This window comes from Oryza glaberrima, chromosome 10, assembly GCF_000147395.1.
Source record: "Oryza glaberrima chromosome 10, OglaRS2, whole genome shotgun sequence".
NCBI classification, from domain to species: domain Eukaryota; kingdom Viridiplantae; phylum Streptophyta; class Magnoliopsida; order Poales; family Poaceae; genus Oryza; species Oryza glaberrima.
In genome coordinates this window covers 15,876,843-15,895,980 of record NC_068335.1, presented here as the reverse complement: position 1 = coordinate 15,895,980, position 19,138 = coordinate 15,876,843, and the positions used below count along the sequence as shown (strand labels likewise).

Below are 19,138 nucleotides of genomic sequence, written 5' to 3'. Positions count from 1 at the left end.
AAATACAAAGCATGGTTGGATTTATTTTTTTATTAAATTCTCCATGATTAATCACACTCTACAATTTTATCGGATTTTTTAGAGCTCAATCACTAATTTTAATAATACAAAGAAAATTTCATGGTGGCGGAGTGGCAATGTTGGGAATAGTCCCACATTACTTATTTAGGGGGAGTTGAACCAACTTAAAAGTAGGAAAGGCCCTTTACGATCCTTCAATTAGTATCAGAGCCTAACTAGTTCAACATCTCTGGCCCAAGTGTGTGAATGCCTGATGAACCGTGAGTGCCTGCGAGGCCCGTATACCTAAGGGACCGTGGGGAAACGGTGAAGGGGCGGTGAAGGGCTGAGGAACACCAATATGTGAAGAGAGAGATTGTTGAATAGTCCCACATTGGTTGTGAAAGGGCAAAGGACCTAAGATATAAATGGGGGAGCCCCTCACCTCATTGGCTAGCTTTTAGGTTGGGAAAGGCCCTTTACGATCCTACAAGTGGTATCAGAGCCAAACCCACAATCTCTACTGCTTGTGCACACTCAGGGTGGTGTAAGCCCAAAGCCTAGTGGACCGTGGGTGTGAGGCCCATATGTGCCCATGTGCGGGGCCGGTCAGTGGACCACGGGTGTGAGTCCCGTATGTGCCCGTGTGTGGGGCCAGTCAGTGCTGAGAGGCACCAATGTGTGACGGGGGCCCATGTGTGGGGCCAGTCAGTGGACCACGGGTGTGAGTCCCGTATGTGCCTGTGTGTGGGGCCAGTCAGTGCTGAGAGGCACCAATGTGTGACGGGGGCCCATGTGCGGGGCCGGTTAGTGGACCACGGGTGTGAGTCCCGTATGTGCCCGTATGTGGGGCCAGTCAGTGTTGAGAGGCACCAATGTGTGACTGGGGAGATTGTTGGAAATAGTCCCACATTGCTTATTTAGGGGTAGTTGAACCAATTAAAAAGTGGGGAGAGCCCTCATCACTTGAGCTAGCTTTTGGGATGTAGCAAAGCTTTCTTCCAGTTGGGTCAATGTCTTCCGGTTTTGGGCCAACAGGCAAGCTAAGCCGGGATGCGGAGCGGTGGTGGAGAATCGGATCATCATGCCATCCGGAAGCACGTCATTGGCGAGGGCCTCTTTCAAGTCGACGGGCACCGACGGGTGGAGGCGCCTCTCCTCCGTGAGCGTTGTGTGGAGGTAGTCCATCCTCTTGATGTTGCCGTCCGCAGCGAGGATGCCGTCGATGATGCGAGACTTGAAGTCGAGGTGGCCGGTGAGCCGCTAGAAGAACCAAGTGATCCCGACGGATCTGGCGTCGACATTAGCCGCGACAAGAAGTCGCACCGGCCGTGCAGGCTCCCTACCTTGCCCATCTCCCAGTGATGAAGGAGGAAGTCGATGGAGCAACCCGCCGGCCGCCACGCACAAGGCACACGTGTCGGGGCTTGACCGTGGAGACGCAAAGGGTGCCCAGGAGACCACAAGGCGCTCTCCCTTGGCCACTCCTTATTTCGGTGCCACTCCTCGCTCCTTCTCCCTGCCCCGTCCGTCACCAACAGGGGCCCGCCACTCCTCCACGTGCAAGCTCCTACCGTCCACCTCCTCATCCTCGTCGATGTCGATGCATATGTGTTGTGAGCCCTCGTCAAGCGTGATCTTGCTCCGCCACGACCTACATCTCCGCTGATGTTGCCGCCTGCCTTTGTCGCCGCCTCCGGCTCCTCTCCTATCGATCGAAGCGGGGCGGAGTGGCGGGGCGAGGAAGATGCCGCCCTCTACTTCCAGCTCTCCTTCCTGCGACCCTTCCTCCATGCCGCTCGCTGCCTCCAAGGATGGGGAGAAGTCCCACTGGCGCCGTAACATACCGTCGAGCATAGAGTGTTTGGGGAAAAGGTAGAGAGGGGAGAAAGGGGTTGACAAGTGGGCCCCATGTTTTTTTATTTTTTTCTAGTCACTTACATGTGGGTCTCACTTGCATTTTGTGACTAGATTGCTACATCAGCCCAAAGTTGACCAAGTCAAAGGGCCACGTCAGCGAAGCTACCCTTCAAAACCGCCAAGAGAGTCAAATTGCACGGTTTTAATAGTTGGGAGGTCTACATATCTAGTTGACTCCCTCAACTATCGTCCAAGTATGATTCATATCCTCCAACCACAAAACCGGGTATATCGACTCCTCCAACTATCAAAACCAGTGCAAACAATATTCCTTGGTGGTTTTGGAGATGGTTTTGGCTGACGTGGCGCCTACTTGACGGTCTTGACCGAGTCTATGTCCTACGTGGCGCTTACGTGGCATTAGAATAAAAACAATAAATAAAAAATATGTGGGACCCATATATCATTCACATAAATAAAGTATCGTGGGACCCACTGATACGTGGGACCCATGTGTCATCCTCCCTCTCCTTCCCTTCTTCCTCCTCCCTCCCTCCCACCCTCCCTCTCTCTCTCTCCCTTATCTCTCTCCCCTGGCCTTTCTCTTCAACTTGGCCGGAGCGGCAGTGGGGAGCGGCGGCGGCAGCGGGCGGGAGCGGCGGGGGCGGCGGTAGGGAGCAGCGTACGGCGGTGGCGGTGGTGACGGCGGTAGGGAGCGATGGCGGCGTCTAGATCCCCTCCTTTATTTGCTGCTGCTTCGGCCCATCAAACCTCCCGTACGCTCCGTGTGCCACTCCAAGTGCGTCTGCCGCTCATGGCGCGACATCATCGCCGACCATGAGCACCGCAAGAAGCTGCCGCAGACGCTGTCCGGCTTCTTCTACACAAGCTTCAGCGAGGAGCGCTGCCCTTACACGGCGCACCACATCACCACCGTCACCGAGATAGGCAGGCCTCTCATCTCCCCGACCTTCTCCTTCCTGCCGCAGTGCAAAGAAGTCATCCCCTTGGACTGCTGCAATGGCCTCCTCCTCTGCCGCTGCTTGCAATTTGATGGTGTTAGGCTGTTAGCAAGTTCCACTATGCCGTGTGCAACCTTGCGACCGATGGTGCCGGACGCCAATTGGGCTTTTGGCGAGAACCGCATTGCCTGCTTATGCTTTGATCCAGCCATCTCCTCGCATTTCCATGTGCTCGACTATGTGCAGGATGAAGCTGAGGAGAAAAAAATAGCTATAACTTAACTGTCATGGATATGTCAGGGAAATTACCAGACCTCCACGTAAGCGCCCTATAGGACAAAGACTCGATCATGACAGACACGTAAGCGCCACGTCAACCCAAACCACCAAGGGGTATTGTTTGCACCGGTTTTGATAGTTGGAGAAATCGATATACCTGGTTCTGTGGTTCGAGGATATGAATCATACTCGGGCAATAGTTGAGGGAGTCAAAGTATACTTTTTTATCTAGTATTGTGGTTCAGTTCAGGGGTAGGAATTGGATTTGGCTACTACTGAAGGGATTCAAAGTGGGCTTATTTCTTTTTTTTTTTCTGAAGAATTCTATGGTTGATCTGAAGAGGGCCCTGAAAACTGATGGGCCAACTTTTAGGCCCAGTAGAGCTGGGAGGAACTCATCTACTGCACGAGAAGGTAAGGGACAAGGGACTAAAGGGCCATGGTTCATCTGAAGATGGCCCAGCAGCGGAATAATATTTATCTTGGTCAATCGGTGTTTATAAATGGTTAATTAACTTTTGTCAAAAAATATAGTGCCACATTTTACTTATTCCATTCACTTTATTTCCTATCTGGTTGTTATCTCTTCTATCTCTTTATGTGGGTTTCGGTCCTCCATCGGAGAAGCTTCATCTTTATAAAGTGGGTTTTGGATGGCGAGACCCAAATATAACCCATTGTGCCACATTTAAGTAGCAAGATCGCTAATTAGCAATCGATCGCCCTAGACGGTCTTTTTTTCACCGCTTTTCTTTTTCTTTTGGCACCATATAGTTTTTCTTTTTGCGTAAGCTTATATACCTAAAGTTTATACACCTAAAATTTACACACCTAAAATAATAGGTTAAAATTTTATATACCCGATTCAAATTCAAATTCGGATTCAAATATTTTTCATATAAAATATTTCTATACATAAAATTTATACGTACGAAATTTACTGTATATATTTATAAGTATAAAGTTTATGCACATGAATATATTTTTAAGGGTATTAGATTTTTTTTTCTAACTTGGTTTTTTAAATGATTTGAAATGCCTAACACAGTAGGAAGGGGGAGAAGAGGGAGGCACGTGCACGATAGGGGGAGGCACGGGGGTGCCCGATCGCCGTGGGCGATCACCTACCCATTAGCCCTCCCTTTTAAGTAGCACTATACACGGTGCCTTTTTTATGCTATAGTATATTGACAAGTGCTTTGTGCTAAACTGGACCGTCTAATTTACATCCAACCATATGCACTACTACTACTACTTATTGTGACTGCAACAACTCCATATCCCATAAAAATAAAATCACAAGGGAACAAAACCACAAAAGGCAACACCAGAAGCAAAATAACATCACCATATATCCATTCCTATCAAAGGCCTTGCTTCACCTTACAACAGGGTACAAGTACGCCGACTAATTCCAAGTTCCATCGACTGGGTCATTAATTATCATCATCTACAAACAATAATCTGCCCCACTTATTTTTTTTGCTTTTCAGCGGATTAATTAGCGACACAACCTCGCGCTTAATTTTGTTTCGCGCATACATGCATGGATTAAAAGATTACAAGTACAGAACACAAAACCCAGCTACAACAACAAAAAACACATTACAAAGTATCACATTGTTTTTTCTCAGCTGAACCTAGTATTTCAGTTCAGTCCCCATCTGCATCCATCATATCCACAGCTGCTTCCTTCCATTCTTCTTTACCTTTGTGGAAGGAACCAGCTGAAATAGTAGTAGTAGTAAAACCTTCAATCTTGTACTGCTGCTACGTGATTTCTTGCTGATTGCTGCTACTTACTTACTTCTTCTTCTCCATTTGAGGCTTGTTCATCAGTAGCTCATGACGATGAGAAGGCCGATGGCGGTGACGATGATCGTCGACGGCACGCCGAAGCGGAGGTGGCTCCAGAAGGTGAGGTTGTACCCGAAGAACTGCGCGCGCCTCGCCTGCTCGCAGACGATCAGGTTCGCGGCTGAGCCGAGGAGGGTCAGGTTGCCGGCCACCGTGCTCACCCAGGCCAGGATCAGCCAGGCTTTCTTCTCCGATGCAGGGGAGATCGCTGCGGCTGATGCTGCCACTCTTGTGCCCAGCAGTAGAACTGAAATTGCAATTTGAGTTCAGACATAATGTTAGCAGTTTCAGAGAACTCTGAATCTATGTATGTACCCAATAGGTATGTGACAAATTAGTAAGATAATATCAAATCTGAAGAATCATGAGTTTTGGGGGAGAAAAGAATCATCTCCCTGCTTTGAAAAGTTGTAAAATACTATATTTTCAGGCTTATAAAAAGTAGTAGTAAATACAAGATTTGTGGACTGATTTCTTAATTTTGCTGCAATTTCAACTTAGAAGGTTAATTCTGTGGCCTACTGAATGTACGGACATCTCTAAAAGATCTAGTTTAAGTACGTTGTCAGCCACGACAGAGTTAACTAGTCAACATTAGTGGATTCTGAAATCAACTTTTTTTTTCCATAAGCAAACATGGAACATGATAGGAATATTATGACTACGATTTCTCCACATTGTCAACTCCTCTGCATCATATGTGATCTGGGTAATATACCACCACAAAAGTATGGTACTTCACTACTGTTTCACGGTCAAAAACGCAAGAATTTTTTCGGAAGGTGAACAGTGTGTGCACGTGCCATGATGTGTCTACTTCTCCGAATATTTGACCAACTAAAAATGAACATTTATAGTACCAAATTAAAGTTTTCTTTACCTGTTGGAACATTTGATGCCACATTTGACAGAACAAGGATGACGATCGCGAGAAGAACGACGCCTTTGGGGCTATCGATTCTCGCATACGGCTCGACGAGCTCCCAGAGAGTGTTTGGAATTCCAGTCTTGTTGAATCCATCCACCGTGATGAACATCCCGCAGAAGAAGATCAGCAGCGAGTATGACACCTGCAAATTCACCAACAATCACTTAGCAAAACAGTAAATAATTCAGCTCAAGATAACAGTTGAAAAATTCAGAGCAAGAAACTGTTACTCTCCCTGTTCCTAAATATTTGACGCCGTTGATTTTTTAAAACATGTTTGATCGTATTCAAAAAATTTAAGTAATTATTAATTCATTTCCTATCATTTGATTTATTGTTAAATATACTACTACTACTCAAGTTTTTGAATAATATTCACAAAAGCTTTTAATAAGACGAACGGTAAAACATGTTTAAAAAAGTAAACGGCATCAAATATCTAGAAACGGAGGGAGTAGAAATTTTCAGTTGAGAGTTTGATTGACCTTCTCGAGGCAAGCTTGGGCGTCAGTGAAGTCGAGGGCGAGGAGGATGAGGGCGGCGGTAATGGCGGTCCACGACATGTTGAGGCCGAGGAGGAGGGCGGCGAGCATGCCGAGGGTGGTGAGGTAGACGGCGTACTTCCACACGATCACCTTCCACCGCCGCCGCTTGCCGATCGCCTCGTCGTCCTTGTCCTTCTCGCCGTCGAACAGGCCGGCCGGATGCTGGTGCTGCTCCGGCGCGTCCTCGATGATGACGCTCCGCTGGTGGCTCGTCGACCTGGTGATCTTGCGCGGCCCGCCGCCGCCGCCGCCGTCGACGACGACGTCGCGGCGGTCGCAGACGGTGGACACCTCCACCATCTCGCGCGACAGGCTCGACGCCCGGAGCGAGCGGATGGCGACCTGGATGTCGCCCTCGGAGTTGTAGCTCCGGCTGCGGAGCGCGTCGGCGCGGTTCATGCTCTCGCTCCGGCGGATGGGCTCGCTGATGCAGTCGCTGTCGTTGACGGACGACGCGTGGGACATCCTCGCCGGGGTGAACCGGTGCGAGGTGACCTCCTCGTCGGCGACGACCTCGGGGCCATGCGCGCCGCCGCCCTCGAGCTGGTCGCGGTCGGCGGAGAGATACCTCCAGAAGTAGCAGAGGAGGATGAAGGTGTTGGCGAGGATGCCGACGACCATCGCCGGGAACACGCCGAGGAGGAACTGGCCGAACGTGATGCCGCTCTCGACGGCGATGACGAGGTTCTGCGGGTTGCCGATGGGGGTCGCCGCGGAGCCGATGTTGGAGCTCGACGCGAGCGCGAGGAGGAACGGCTGCGGCGGGAGGTTGTTCTGGCGCGCCACCTTGAGGATGAACTCGGTGAGGACGACGCAGGTGGTGTCGTTGGTGAAGAGCGCGCTGGCGACGGCGGAGACGACGCAGACGCGGAAGAGGAGGTCCTTGCTGCCGCGGCTCTTCCACGACAGCATGTTGCCGAGGTACTTGAACATGTCGGCGCGCTCGAGGAAGATGGAGACGACCATGGTGCCGAAGAGGAGGCCGAGGATGGGGAGGTCGATGGCGGCGTACGCCTCCTCGGGCGTCATCACGCGGAAGAGCACCATGAGCATGGCGCCCAGGAGGGAGCCCGCCGTGCGACCCACCGGCATGAACGGCACCGACGGGAACACGGCGAGAACCCAGAAGATCGTGAACGCCACGCATCCCAGCACCACCTTCGGCGTGCTCGCCAGCACCATCTTCGACTCGCTCGCTCGATCGATCAAATTGGTTCTCCAAGATGAACCCTAGTACCGATCCTGCAAAAACTGGAGCAGCGTGTGTTAGTGCAGAAACCAAAACCAATAACTGGACAAACACAAAGCACAGAACTGATCAATGCGCATATGAACTGAGAAAACAATCGTGCAAGAATCGGTCTCACAAGATTGGCCGCCGTGGAAGGCATGCAGAGTACGTTGCACATCATGCAGCGTTTGCGGGGTCAGTCGTCACACACTCACACATGGCTAAGAATAGCTAGCTAGGCAGCAGCATCGATCACCCGTCGGTTCTTATCCATGGAGTCGCTCACCTCAATCACGGCGGCGGCGGCGGAGGCCGCCGGTGTTCGATCGATCGAGCAGCACGTCCGGCCGGCCGCCGAGGACGAAGGGGTGATAGCTAAAAGCCAACACAATACAACGACGGCGACGACGACGACGTACGATGATGGCGTACACACAAGTCCAAGATCGCCGAAGTGGGAGTCGCGCGCGCTCTCGCTCGCCGTCGTCTTCGTCGGCGTCGGCGGCGGCGCGCGGTTTGTGATCTCCTCCTCGAGGTTGGCTGCAAGGATGGGTATTTATAAACGCTCGTCTGCTCGGCTCTTGCTGCCCGAATCGTGTGGTCTGGAACACATGGCGTGGCAAGCATACATGGCTCGGGTCGGGTCGGGTCGGGGTGAGCTGCAGTGAGGATTGAGGAAGCTTTGGTTTGGGCTTATTGTCAGTTTGGTGGCCTGCACTGTGCCACTGTTGGCATCATTGTTCTGTTCGGTTCTGCACAACAAATTCCACAAGGGAATCTCTGAAATATTTTATACTAGAGAATATATATTTATAGCGTGATTATTCTTTCAATTCCTCGGTCTATTACCAATATAGTATTAGGGTCTGTTTACTTTGATGCCATTTTCAACCTTACCAAATTTTGGTAAAGTTACCAAAAAAGTGGCTACATTTAGTTTGCTGTCAAATTTTGGTAACTATATAAGAAATCCTACTAAAATTTTGGCAAGTTTTGGCAATGCCAAAATTTGGTAAGGTTTTTTTTGGCATCAAAGTGAACCAGCCCTTAATTTTTTTTGTAAGTCCTTTTTGGCGTACGAGTGACGGATGGGGGAAGGGAAGAAGCCAGCAAGTGTCTGGTGCTACTTATCACTCCTACAGTTCTGGTCTTCCATTTTAAAAACTTGAATACTAGAAACTAGTTTGTCGTTTTATTTTTCTTTTAAATGCTTTCTCCATTTTATATTATAAGATGTTTAGATTCTTTTTATAGTTATTTTTTTTAAGTTTGACTAAGCTTATAGAAAAATTTAGCAACTTCTACAATATTAAATTTAACACTACATATATTTTCATAATATATTTTTTATATAAATGATAATATGTTTTTTTATAAACTTAGTCAAACTTAATAACCACCCGAGCTATGATAATAAAAGTTCAAATAGAGAAAAAATCAAAAATGAATGAAGTGAAACTGAACATACATGACTAGCGGCTTACCACACTTTTCACGTGGTACTCCTACTAGTCCTTTTGGTATTTATTGAATTCTACTTGTATCGCTGCTATTTCCTCCCCCACACGTGCAATACGACCACACCATTGCCCATGTCCATGTCGCTTATATGCCTATTCTATATGCTTTTTAAGTTGAACAGATACTACTCCCTCCATCCCAAAATATTTGACGCTGTTGACTTTTTTAAAAATGTTTGACCGTTCGTCTTATTCAAAAAATTTAAGTAATTATTAATTCTTTTCCTATCATTTGATTTATTGTTAAATATACTTTTATGTATACATATAGTTTTACACATTTCACAAAAGTTTTTGAATAAGACGAACGGTTAAACATGTTTAAAAAAGTTAATGGCGTCAAACATTTAGGGAAGGAGGGAGTATTTTCTAACTCGACTACACTGGGTTTTTTTTTTCTTCCAAGTTGTTTATATGCTTGCTGTGTGGTTTCATGGCTCATGCTATCCGTCAAACTTGAATATGTTTTGTTTTTCCCATGTTTGAATATTAATATTTTGATTTCTTTTGTAATTAGTTTGGAGCAGATATAGTAATTTTTTTCCTAGTAACTTTTGACCTCGATTGGCACGTGACTGCGAACTACGATTTAATACATTGGCACTCATAAAAAGAAAAAAGAAAAGGAAAGTATGAAGGTACTCTTGACCTAACTAGCTAAATGTATTGATCCATTTTAACTTTTGAGAAACTTTGATCAACTCCAGACACGCGGTTTCGTGTTAATACTGAAAAGACAACTTGTCTCAGAACTAATTCAGATTGCTAGTCTTCTTGTTAATTTCTTTATAGGAACATTTATTAACTCTAACAGTTATGTTATTTCAGTGGAACTTAGGTACAGCAAAGAACTTAGTACGCAAGAAAATGTCATTGTTAAAAGAAAGATTAATTGCACGTATTCTAGGACCGCAAGTGCCACATAAGACGAGCAAAAAAACTTTTTTTTTAACCTGACCCCAGCAAAGTCATCAATCACCATGAAACCAAAAAAAAGAAACAAACGTAGCTAGTATACTCATATACTGCTTCATCTCAAGCTCTCAATGTGGTACTACTAGGGCTGTGTTTAGTTTACGTCAAAATTGAAAGTTTAGTTAAAATTGGAACGATGTGACGGAAAAGTTGGAAGTTTATGTGTGTAGGGAAGTTTTGATGTGATGGAAAAATTAGAAGTTTAAAGAAATATTTTGGAACTAAACACGGCGTAGGTTGGTTCAGTGTGAAAACCCCTGAGTAATATGGGACCAGAAATTCAGAAATAGGTACAGAATTTTACATCAATATGGACCATGGATGTGTGACAGTGTGAAGAGGTGAGTTTTGTACTCTAATTGTTTTGGTGGCCCAGAACACACATGTGAATAAGAAGTGGTCACCTTTTTTTTCTCCTTTTGAGATGGAATATAAGAAGTGGTCACGGCTAGTGCATCACCACGGTGAGAAGTGGGTTGACCTGGTTAGATCAGAGCGAGAAGTGACTTTGGCTGAAGTGAATGTGCAGAGACAAACTGCAGTGGCGTTATTCTCACTCAGTGACAATTTGGTCAAGAACTGCGCTGTAGTTTGTTTGGTCGTCTCAAAATTTTTTAAAAAATGGCAATTGGTTCATGAATTATTTTCAGAAATTTTTTTCCTATATTTTTTGTATTTTAATAATTATACATCGAAATATATTTACGATATTTAATTATTTATCAAAATGACTATATAAAGTTTGGTGAAAAAAAAAGAAGTTTTTTTTAAGGTATGGGTCTTGCATTTATGAACTAATTTTGTTGTTTTGACTCTTAGGGCCTATTATATTTACCAGGTATTACTTATAGCTTTGACTACAGCGCTACAAGTAGGCATTTGAAAGTACAAATTCACCACTGTCATGTGTTGGCTTCTTAAATTGGACACTTAAATATCTGTTGGCTTTACAACCTTTTGCATATATGGTGCTTCTGTGGCACCAAGTAATTTTGATGTGTACTGCATAATTTCTTTGTAGAGTCAACCTTGCAAAAGTGTTCAAAAGGTTTTACGGATTCAATGATTACTAGCCATCTACCTTCATTGAAGTTGCATTTTAAATTAGAATGGTCTTGTCATAAACAAATACTAAGTATCAAATTTAAGCAAAAACATGGAAAATGACAGCTTTGGTAAAAAAAATAGTATGCACACTTTCATTGAAAATATTCATATGGTTTGAAATTTCATTTGCAAACAAATTTGAACCATAAACAACACAGGGAAATCTGAAATTGGAATATAAACTCAAATTTCAGTAAGGCCAGCAAGTGCAAAAATTGAACATTTTTGGCAAAAAAAAACTGCCTAGGTATTATATGATTATTAAATATGATTATGGGGAAAATGATAACTTCAAAACAATCTAGTTAGAAAAAAAAACTGAAATTTCAGACATATGGCTAAGTGCGGTGGGTACGATTCACATGTACACACAGCTTGCTAATGGTATCATGCATGTTAGGACCGGTATCAAAAGATCTGAACAGGTTATTTGCTATGGCAAACCACTACCATATGGTGATCGATCCGTGCAATCATATACGGCAAAAAAGAAAAGTTGAAGGTTGTTTGGCAGTATTTCGTTGGTGAATCAAGTGTACGTCCTACCAATCATCACGAACAAGGCTTAGCTACAGAACGAACTCGCAAAAGAAAGGGAAATGGATGAGCTTGTACAGTTGTCTGTTGCTCAAGTGCTCCAAGCAATAGCATGCAAAGGATGAACATGGCAAACAGGGTAGAAGAGAAAGATATGGCCAACAGGTCGATCGCCAATAGCTATAGCAAAGGATAACATGTAAAAAAAAACAGGTGGTGTGATCCTTTTTTGCTTGAGAAAAAAAGAGCATGCGTGCGTCTTTCAGATCCGGTTGTTTTTCAAGCTGGTGATCATGCTGTTTTTCTCCTTTTTTTTTCTTTTTGGGAGATCCAACAGCAAGTTGGTCGAAGGAAACAGAGATTGAACAGTCACACAAATTGGTACATAATATTAATGTTAAATATGTGAACCAAATGTATCTTTCTTAATGGAAGATGTTAGATGGTTGTACAGGGGAAATAATGCAAATGAAAATCTTTAATTAGTTCATCCGTATTAATACCCGCCGTAGTTATTTTTCCTATAGGTTCTGGTAGACTCTGAAAAATGTCCAAGTATATTGCTTCATGCACTGATCACATTTTGTCCTTGTATGGACTATGAGAAAAGTAATCACAACTCACGAATCACAAGAAAATTAAATCCTTCAAAATCTAGATATGGATGTGCATGCATGCATGTAAGCCCCGGATCAAGTTGTTCAAGTCTCCGTCGGTCGACTGCCCAATTTGTAATGAGATGAGAGAGATCGCTCGATACCCATAGTACCTAGCTTCTAGTTGTCGCGGTCATGTGAGTTTCTATCTATGTTTTATTTTTTTTAAAAAAAAGACCACTAATAAAACTAATGAACGATTCCAATGCTCTCTTTACTAAGCAGTATTATACTACAATAAAAATAATATTAACCGTTTATTATTAAGAATAAGTTAGTAATTTATTTATACAATGACGAGGGACAAATTTATCTTTTATGTTTTCATGGCTAGATCAATCCGAGGTCATTCATTGCCCTGGCAATGACATCGCTCATATTCCATCGAAAAGCAAAAAAAAAAAAAGTCACTACTAAATAATGATTATGCCTCTCCACACATTTTTCTTATAATAATACTGTTCCACGTTTCTACTACCACGTAATGAGGTTGTAGTATAAATAGATATGTGATCACTTCGATTATTTATATTATTTTCTACTAACACTACATAGCCCTATAGTGGGATTCAAAATTAAAATTAATCATTTCATATATTAACAAATACTCCCTCTGTCCCAAAATAAGTGCAGCCATGGTTTTCCGTGTCCAACTTTGATTGTTCGTCTTATTTAATTTTTTTAAGAAAAATTAAAAACATAAGTCACGAGCAAAGTACTATTCACGTTTTATCATCTCGTAACAATAAAAATGCTAATTATAAGAAAATTTCAAGTAGAACGGACGATCAAAGTTGAGCGCGGAAAATTATGGCTGCACTTATTTTGGGACGGAGATAGTAGATGTCACGTGCACAACGACCAGACTGGCCACGAAACTGACCGTACTTACAGTCCACTCCGCCGGCGCGTGGTCGCCGGTGTGCGCCCGGCCGTCGCGTCGGCGTCGCTGCCTCCTCACGGGGGCACACATCGTCGTCAAGCTCAGTCGTAGCTACGTACGGCTCCCTAACCAGCGGTTGTGTGCTACGACCAAGTCAGTCGTCAAACGACTGCATCCAAAGCTAGCTTCCCGGTGAGCTTCGCTGGCCGGTGAGAGCTCAACCGACTGATTAAGCCAGCCGAGGTGATTTGTTTCTTCTTCAGCTGTGAAAACTATACTCCCTCTATTATAAATTATAAGAATTTCTGTGGTTCAAGTTTTATAGCTATAATATAAGGATTCCTGATTTAAGGGGCAATTTGTAAAATACATCTACAAAAATATCTTTACATGAGGTTTTTGTTGTACTGATCAGAGCTGGCGATGTTCTAAGTAAGAAATAGAGAATCACGTCCTCATGCAATAACTTAATTAGTTGTCCTTACTAAATAGAAAAATTGAACCTTCAGAGCCTAAAATGTTTGTTCCCATCGTTGTCATGAGCTTCAGTTATTTGAGATGGTTATAATTATCTTGGAACACTTGTTATAGCAAAGAAAAACTAGCCTGTTCTAGGCTGAATAAATGTAGGAGAAAAAAAGATAAACTTTTAAATATGAAACAATAATATCTTAAACACATGTTAAGAACACATTTAACTTTAACTAATCACAAGGTTTAGAGATTTCTATGGAAAGGTGGGGTGCGTTGGGTTCTGACCGGCAAAACTGGATCAAACGATTTACAACAGACGCTCCGCTCCTAGCTGATTCGATCTTATGATTTCTTAAGAAAATCTAAACAATTCGTTTAAATTTGAAAAAATAACAACTAAACTAATAAAAAAATATTTCTTAATCCAACATATATTTAAAACTAAAGGTGTGTTTGTTCACGTCAAAATTGAAAGTTTGGTTGAAATTATCTTCGAATGTGACGGAAAAGTTGAAAGTTTACGTGTGTAGGAAAGTTTTGATGTAACGGAAAAGTTAAAATTTGAAAAAAAATGGAACTAAACTCGGCCTAACATATAAATCCTTATATTTTGTAATGGTTGGAGTCGTAGAAAAGGACGGGAAGACGACCGCAATCAGCTAATTAAGCCAGCGCGCGCGCGGCGGCAAATAAAGGCGCGATCTCGACGCGACGCTCGCTACTCCTACTGCGATCCCCTCTCGCGTGTGACGACACCTAAATAATCTCGCGCGCGATGGCGACCGCGGCTGCAGCTGCTTGCGCGCGTCGCCGTCGTAAGCGCGCACGGCGAGGGAGTCGGCGAGGCGAGGCGTACGCGTACGGGTGGCGCGCGCGCCGGTGGTTGCTGCCGAACGATCGAGAGTGTGTGTGCGTACGTGCGTGTGTGTGGTGGTGTGTGGCTGCCTTTTTCGGCTGCGAGCTCGCCATCAAAGGGGAGGACGTCGATCGTTTTAGCAACCAACGGGCAAATGGCTTGATCTCTAGCTAGCTTGCTCGTCCGGATGTACTTGGCCCGTAACGTAGGCCGGCAAAAGCGGCAGAGGAGATTGGGGGGCCGGTCAATGTAGTTACCCTTTTTCCAATGAAGTCGGCAATATACATATACTATTATATGGGAGGTTTTCTCTCCTGTACTGTACTGTACTATGTAGTAGTAGAACTACCTCAGTTTCTTCTAAATATTTGACATCATTGACTTTTTAGCACATGTTTGACCGTTCGTTTTATTCAAAAAAAATTTATGAAATATGTAAAATTGTATGTATACGTATAAGTACATTTAACAATGAATCAAATGATAAAAAAGAATCAATAATTACTTAAATGTTTTTAATAAGATGAACGGTCAAACATATTTAAAAAAATCAACGGTGCCAAATATTTAGAAATGGAGGAGTATATAATATGTACATCTAAAGGTACTCGATTTTTTTTGTACTTCTTTTGAAACTTGAAGGTGCCCGTTCTTAATTATGATCAACACTTCAGCTGCGTTCTTTTATATATATATATATATATATATATATATATATATATATATATATATATATATATATATATATATATATATATATATATATATATAGACACACACACACTCTCCTGTTATAAATATTTGATATTTAGGATAAGATTTAGTTAAACCTTTTAAATTTCGAGATTTTCACGACGGATAACTTCTTGTGTGTATGCTTAATTTATATAAAAAAAATCAGTATACGTACAGTTACCTTAGAAAAATAACTATCATACCATCATAAAAGTTTTATTACTATTAGACTTTATGAATATATTTAATGGTCGAAGTTCCAGAAGTATTTGACCGAGTCTTATGGTAAACATGTATGCTACATACGAGTAATTGATTGAACATTTTTCTCATGTCAAGTTTTACTGTAGTGATTTTCATGGTAAGCGGCCGGACAGGTCGTTAGGCCGACAGCTGGCTTGCCACCTTCTGTTTCTGTCGCTAATTAATGGACATGGTTTTAATTCCTACCAACCAGATATTATGTGGGGGGTTCAAATAATCATCTTTACTGTAGATTTGCCGTAGCTAGATTTTTCAATCTTTTGATTCCAGTGTGTGCCTTGAGAATTATGGCTCGTTATAAGGAAAAAAAGTAAGTCAATTTTAGTCCCTTACACTTTTTGTAAGTGCATCATTCTAAAATATCTTTTGGCTTACTTTATCCCACTAATTGTTGAAAATAGCTCATTTTATACCATAATGTTATCTTTCTTCATATATATTAAGTCAAAATTTTGTTAAACGATGGATCACATTACACCTTACGTACATCTCAACTTCTTTTTGAAACTTTTAGTCATTGCTCTTGCATATGTTGGAACCACCTAAGATTAAGATTAATTTAAGCATTGAGATTTGGAACTACATCCAACTTGCCGTGTAAGATTTTAAAAATATATTGTAAAATAGGTTGTGCAACAATATATAGCTCTTAAAATATATAAAAATAAACAAAACAGATAAGTATAATTAGGGGTATGGTAGGTTGTATACTAAAGTAGTTCATGGGTAAAATGAGCCAAGGAAAAAAGTTTAAAAGTTAATGCACCGATGAGATATTTTGATAGAGTAAAATGGACTTATTAAATAGAAACATAGCACTCCCTTATATAAATGGTTTGGGCTTTGTCAAATTTTTATGGAAACATTTCTTTTACTTGAAGACATGTAGGGAATCATCACTAGATATTATATATTTTCTTGTTAAATTAGTCATTTTATTTCAAATCTTGTATTTAATACAACCTTGCTTCAAACTTACACCTTAAAACCAATATATTTTTAGAAATTAAACAATGACTTACATATAATTTTTTGAAAAATACGCAAGGGGGTTGCGTATCAATGCATTGTAGGATAAATAAAAAAGAAGACGAGTGAAAGATCACCCAACACGCATAAGTTACAGCCCGGGAAGAAGAGAGAAAACTACACTTGAACAATCAACTACTCCTTAGATACAAAACAAAAGGAAAGAGCTTTAGTAACTTTAGCAAATAAATATTACTGAAATACTATGATCACTCACGGCTACCTAGCTGGCGTGTTTCTTGAAGCCAATATTCCTCTCCAAGTGCTTTAACCCTACATGCGCATGGCTTGCTTGCACGATCAAAGGTTAATATGATTTTCCAAATAGGCTTAATATGGATGGATCTATATATTCTTAAACCTAAATTTATGGTGTGATGTTTTTATTGGTAAAAACCCATCAGCTAATTAACATGCATGCCAAACCATATCATAGAGAGAGAGAGAGAGAGAGAGAGAGAGAGAGAGATTGTGTAGTAATTCCCTCTTCACAAAACGTATTAAAAAAAATCTAAAATCAAATTGTACGGCAGATAACATGCATGGCATGCACGGTTCTCCTTCTCTCTCGGCGCTCTCAGTCCAGTCACTGAGTCACTGTCTACCAACCATAATTCTGATTGATTAGCTAGTCAACTATACATAAGTCAGTACATGTATCTGCGACATATAGTTAATCGATCTCAGGTTTACCTTACCAATGGACTGCCAAATCTCACCCCAGCTGTACGAAGGTTTTCACTAAATTTCACTCGAATTTACCATTTCAAATTTGATTCTCATCCTGATCAAAACCTCAATTTTTCACCGTTTTATCAATTTTTGTTAGAAACGTGAACCTAAGTTTTCATAGGAGTCGATTATGTAGAAGCTAGATTAGCTAGTATCAAGTACACACATGCATGCGAAAAATGCCACGTATACCTATGATTTATTTGACTCGAGATTGGCCATAAAAAACTAGTCTAAACGATCTAACTAACAATAGTACATCAATAATATCTCATCGCCTCTCACGAGTATTTGCCTGAATTGTCCGCACATGCATGATGCATCTCATCAAAGAGATTGATTAATTGGAGCAATTTTGCTGTGCTTGTATATGAACGCGTACGTTAAGGTGTCCAAAGATACTAGTATAAACTAATTCTAAAAAATATGATACTTCTGGATATACCTTTCTTAAAGTATGCAAAAGAACTCGATCAATTAAACAGATATCCACAACCACACATTGCAATATATATCGCATATGTAAGCTAGCATAGTTGCACATGTACACATATTTCACAAGAATAAACACATCAACATATGATTCACAGCAAATTTCAAGAGAAACTTACAACGTTCGCCGTCCTCTTCTCCTCGATCGTCAGCTCGTCAAACCAAGCAACCTGATCGTCGAAGAGAGCAAGGCAGCTCAGCTTAGCTTAGTTAGCTAACCAGCGAACGATCGACTCCAAGAGTGTGGCTCTACACCGATCGATTTCGATCGGTGTATATATGAACCTTTGCGCGGTTGACAAGCTCGCAAGCAGAGAGGAGATGGGGGGGAGAAATGGCTGGTGGAGCTAGAGGGTGTGGCCTGGATGGTCATGGGTATAAATAAGCATAGCTAGCCATATAGATGCCTCTGGCCGGGCCAGAGATGGGGCGTGCCACGTGTGTGTGGCAAGCAAAGCTACCTGATTAAGCTCTTCTTGGAGCCTTCTCCTTGATCACTCTTGTACTTTTCCAGTGAGTGATTAATTTTTTTTGACACTTGAGGCTGAATGCAAGCAGCTAGTCCAGGGGAGGGGCCATAATAAATCAAATTAATTAAAGTTAGGTTCGTTGATTGACAGAGAAAGATGACGTAACCGGGGGGGAAATTAAACATTTTTGTACGTTGCTCCTACACCACTAATTAATTAAACTTTGATGTATGTACCAGATAACAGTGTCATCTGGGCCTGTGTATGCTACGTGAAATAATGAATGAACGTGACAATTGATCGTGTGGTCCGTTGTTGGACAATAGCTTTATCAACGTTTGGCAAAGAGATATAAGTCATGGATTATTATCCATGTTTGTTGGGGATAACCATATGTCTATATATATACTCTTTGCCGCGGAATATTATATATGTACTTGAGGATTAATTTGTGGCTACATCTGTGTTAAGTGGACAATTAAGGTGGGGATCAATTTTGGATATGTTCAAGATGTTCATGTTTAATGACCTGGAGATAGCCTGCAGGGTTCCAACTACCGAAGAGGAAAAAAAAATGTCGAGATTGGTAATGCTGGTATATTACTGCAATAAGTCAGAGATATATCATATATATATATATCCCCGGCTGGATTTTTAAACTTTATATATCAAGAGTGCATGAACACAATATAAGATGGTTAATTGTCTAATTAAGAAGACGAATAGCTTTGTAACCTGTGCATTTG

The 19,138-nt window shown here is 42.3% G+C and overlaps 2 protein-coding genes across 3 annotated transcripts; one reads left to right on the top strand and one right to left on the bottom strand.

The window, feature by feature from the left end:
- The first annotated feature begins 1,053 nt into the window (after nucleotides 1–1,053).
- Nucleotides 1,054–3,104, top strand: LOC127785902 (uncharacterized). The gene is made up of 2 exons (XM_052313249.1): nucleotides 1,054–1,248; nucleotides 2,661–3,104. The coding sequence occupies exons 1-2, from the start codon at nucleotides 1,054–1,056 to the stop codon at nucleotides 3,102–3,104; spliced, it is 639 nt and encodes a 212-aa protein (XP_052169209.1).
- A 1,327-nt stretch (nucleotides 3,105–4,431) lies between these two features.
- On the bottom strand, nucleotides 4,432–18,273 carry LOC127752869 (silicon efflux transporter LSI2-like). 2 transcript variants are annotated; one of them, XM_052278306.1, is made up of 4 exons: nucleotides 18,042–18,273; nucleotides 6,372–7,682; nucleotides 5,839–6,028; nucleotides 4,432–5,205 (listed from the first exon to the last, which is right to left on the bottom strand). In XM_052278306.1, exons 2-4 carry the CDS (start codon nucleotides 7,611–7,613, stop codon nucleotides 4,937–4,939), a joined length of 1,701 nt encoding a protein of 566 aa, XP_052134266.1. In that variant the 5' UTR covers nucleotides 7,614–7,682; nucleotides 18,042–18,273; the 3' UTR covers nucleotides 4,432–4,936. The 2 variants fall into 2 exon arrangements, with proteins under 2 accessions (XP_052134266.1, XP_052134267.1); XM_052278307.1 differs by lacking the exon at nucleotides 18,042–18,273 and adding an exon at nucleotides 7,949–8,197.
- Between the last annotated feature and the right edge of the window lie 865 nt (nucleotides 18,274–19,138).

Bases quoted from the DNA above. Each gene is read 5' to 3' on its own strand.
- LOC127785902 (XM_052313249.1), top strand. From the start codon at position 1,054: ATGCGGAGCGGTGGTGGAGAATCGGATCATCATGCCATCCGGAAGCAC. The intron at 1,249-2,660 runs GTGGCCGGTGAG...TGCCACTCCAAG, and splicing joins ATGCGAGACTTGAAGTCGAG to TGCGTCTGCCGCTCATGGCG.
- LOC127752869 (XM_052278306.1), bottom strand. From the start codon at position 7,613: ATGGTGCTGGCGAGCACGCCGAAGGTGGTGCTGGGATGCGTGGCGTTC. The intron at 6,029-6,371 runs GTCAATCAAACT...GTGAATTTGCAG, and splicing joins CCCAAGCTTGCCTCGAGAAG to GTGTCATACTCGCTGCTGAT. The intron at 5,206-5,838 runs GTAAAGAAAACT...TTGCAATTTCAG, and splicing joins GGCATCAAATGTTCCAACAG to TTCTACTGCTGGGCACAAGA.